This window comes from Aplysia californica, unplaced genomic scaffold, assembly GCF_000002075.1.
Source record: "Aplysia californica isolate F4 #8 unplaced genomic scaffold, AplCal3.0 scaffold00801, whole genome shotgun sequence".
Taxonomy (NCBI): Eukaryota; Metazoa; Mollusca; class Gastropoda; order Aplysiida; family Aplysiidae; genus Aplysia; species Aplysia californica.
Genome location: NW_004798071.1, coordinates 4,618 through 6,969, shown reverse-complemented (window position 1 = coordinate 6,969; position 2,352 = coordinate 4,618). Strand labels below are relative to the sequence as shown.

The following is a 2,352-nucleotide window of genomic DNA, read 5'->3' as shown; positions in this document are numbered from 1 at the left end:
GTTCACCCTCAGCTCGCTGTGTAGCCTCAACACTTCCTCCATGAGCGCCGCCCTGTTCAACTTCTCCGTCTCTCTATCCTCCATCTCTATCCCCCTCTCCCTCTCCCTCCCCCTCCCTCTCCATCCCCACCCCTCCCCTCCCTCTCTATCCCTCTCTCCCTCCCCTTCCTCTCCATCCCTCTCTTCCTCCCCTCACCTTAATCTTCTCCCCATTCTTCCTCACGTTCACCCTCAGCTCGCTGTGTAGCCTCAACATTTCCTCCATGAGGCCACACAACATGTACTACCACAGTAAATACCTCACCTTCAAACCTCCCTCCCCTCCCCTTATCTCTCCCTCATCCCCCCTCCCCCTCCCCCACTTCCTCGCTCTCTATCCCACTCTCCCTCTCTCTCCATCCCCCTCTCCATCCCCCTCTCCCTCCCCTCACCTTAATGTTCTCCTCATTCTTCCTCATGTTGACCCCCAGCTCTCCCTCCCCTCCCACTCCCTTCCCTCCCCCTCTCCCTCCCCTCACCTTGATGTTCTCCTCATTCTTCCTCACGTTCACCCTCAGCTCGCTGTGTAGCCTCAACACTTCCTCCATGAGCGCCCTATTGGACTTCTCCGTGACCCCTAGCCTCGTCTCCAGCACGTGCATCCGGCCGTCGCTCTCGTCGGGGTCAAGGCCGGACTTGCTGTAGACCCCGCCCCTGTCCTGCTTCCGGTTGACGGGGACCAACCAGTTGCTCTCGCCGGGAGGGGGCGTGGCCGACGGGATGACCGGAAGCTTGGAGGTCGAGACAGGCCCGGAAGGCCTGTGGGTAGAAATAAAAGAGAGATTGTTAAACCCTAGCCGTACGCCCTGGGGTCATTTTGCACCACCCGGGTCGTATTCTTCACATTTAAGAATACCTCTAGTGCGAAGATCTCTTTAAAACTTTCAGTATTTCTAAAAAAAAATCATTTTGACATACTGCTATGCAAAGCGTAAGGGTAGGATTAACGAGTAAATTCAGTTTTAGCAAGAGTTTGAAAGATGGTGAAATGGTATGAATTTAACGCCCCTATCAGCACTATTAGGTTATTTAAGAGGGGGGATCTCCAAGTTTAACGCCCATCTTCGAAAGGACCGAGCCAAGAGGGAAATTCTTGCATGAAAGGTGCCTTTCCCAGGGACACAACGTCGAACCGAGCTGAGGCTCGAACCCCCGAACTCGCATCTCATGATTATGATGAGTCCGGCAGCACTAGGCTACCGATGCCACCAGAAAGAGTTTGCGGTATTTGCAAACAGTTCGGTCATATAAGTCAGTGTTGAAGATCAGAAATTTGATTTTTGTTTTAGTGAGAGTTTTACGGCACTTGCAATATGTGAGGCAGCGTGGTGGAATCAGGCTCTCGTCAAAATAATCAAAGTGAAGAAAGTTGCATTTTTCTGCAGGTTTGTGAATTTGTATCAATTTTTTTGTTTTTGGGCTCAATACCTTTCATGCCCATTAAAGAACTCATTTCTGTGTGGATTTTTCTGGAAAAAACGTTGATTAAAGGCACAAAAGATGTAAATTTTCAGTTACCACGGACTCTTAAGGTAAGGAAATAAGTAATCTTTGGCGGCCATTTTCTCACTAATTTTACCTCTGAAAACAGGTGACCCCCACCTCCATCATTCGAAAATATCTCGACTAGCATTCAAGATAAATTGATATTTTTTCCATCCAAATAGAAACAAATGAACAAGCTTTAAGATGATACCGATAACTCTACATGCTCAAAAATTGACGACAGCCTGATTCCACCACGCTGCCTCACATATAGTAAGGGCATATACGTGCCTAAGAGTAGAGATGTTACCGGGAAGTAACACACAAAGAAAAGAAGGAGGAGAGACACGGAAAAGAAATTTTTCACTGGAAAGAAGGAGTAAACCACACCAGATCACCTGCCAACCACCCACAGAGAAAAACGGAGATATTATTTGATACAATATTCTGGGAAAAGATGGAAAATATTCGATACAACATCCTTGGAGAATGCACGGGATATTCGATACAAAATCCACACAGCAAGACGAGATACTCGATATGACATTCCGAGAAAAAGACGGCGATACTCGATACAACATCCCAGAGACAGTCGAAAAAGCAAACGTCTCTGAGCGGGAACTGAACTCACAGTTTTTCGCGCGAAAGCGAATGTGATGCATCGAAATGAAATCAGGCGCTTGTCAAAATAATGAAAACGAAGATATTGGCATTTTCCCGCCAGCTTGACAATATTTATTTCCGAATTTTTGTTTTTTGGCTCAACATCTTTTATGTCCATCCAAGGACATTTATGAGCGGGTTTTACTGCAAAACGTTAATTAAAGG

At 47.1% G+C, this 2,352-nt stretch overlaps 1 protein-coding gene across 1 annotated transcript in view; it reads right to left on the bottom strand.

The window, feature by feature from the left end:
- Positions 1-798, bottom strand: part of LOC106013328 — a gene marked incomplete at its 5' end in the record, with an annotated part of 4,929 nt that extends 4,131 nt beyond the window's left edge. The window contains 1 exon segment of the mRNA XM_013088736.1: positions 519-798. Within this exon segment, the coding sequence (XP_012944190.1) occupies positions 519-798 (280 nt within the window).
- Positions 799-2,352: the final 1,554 nt, after the last annotated feature.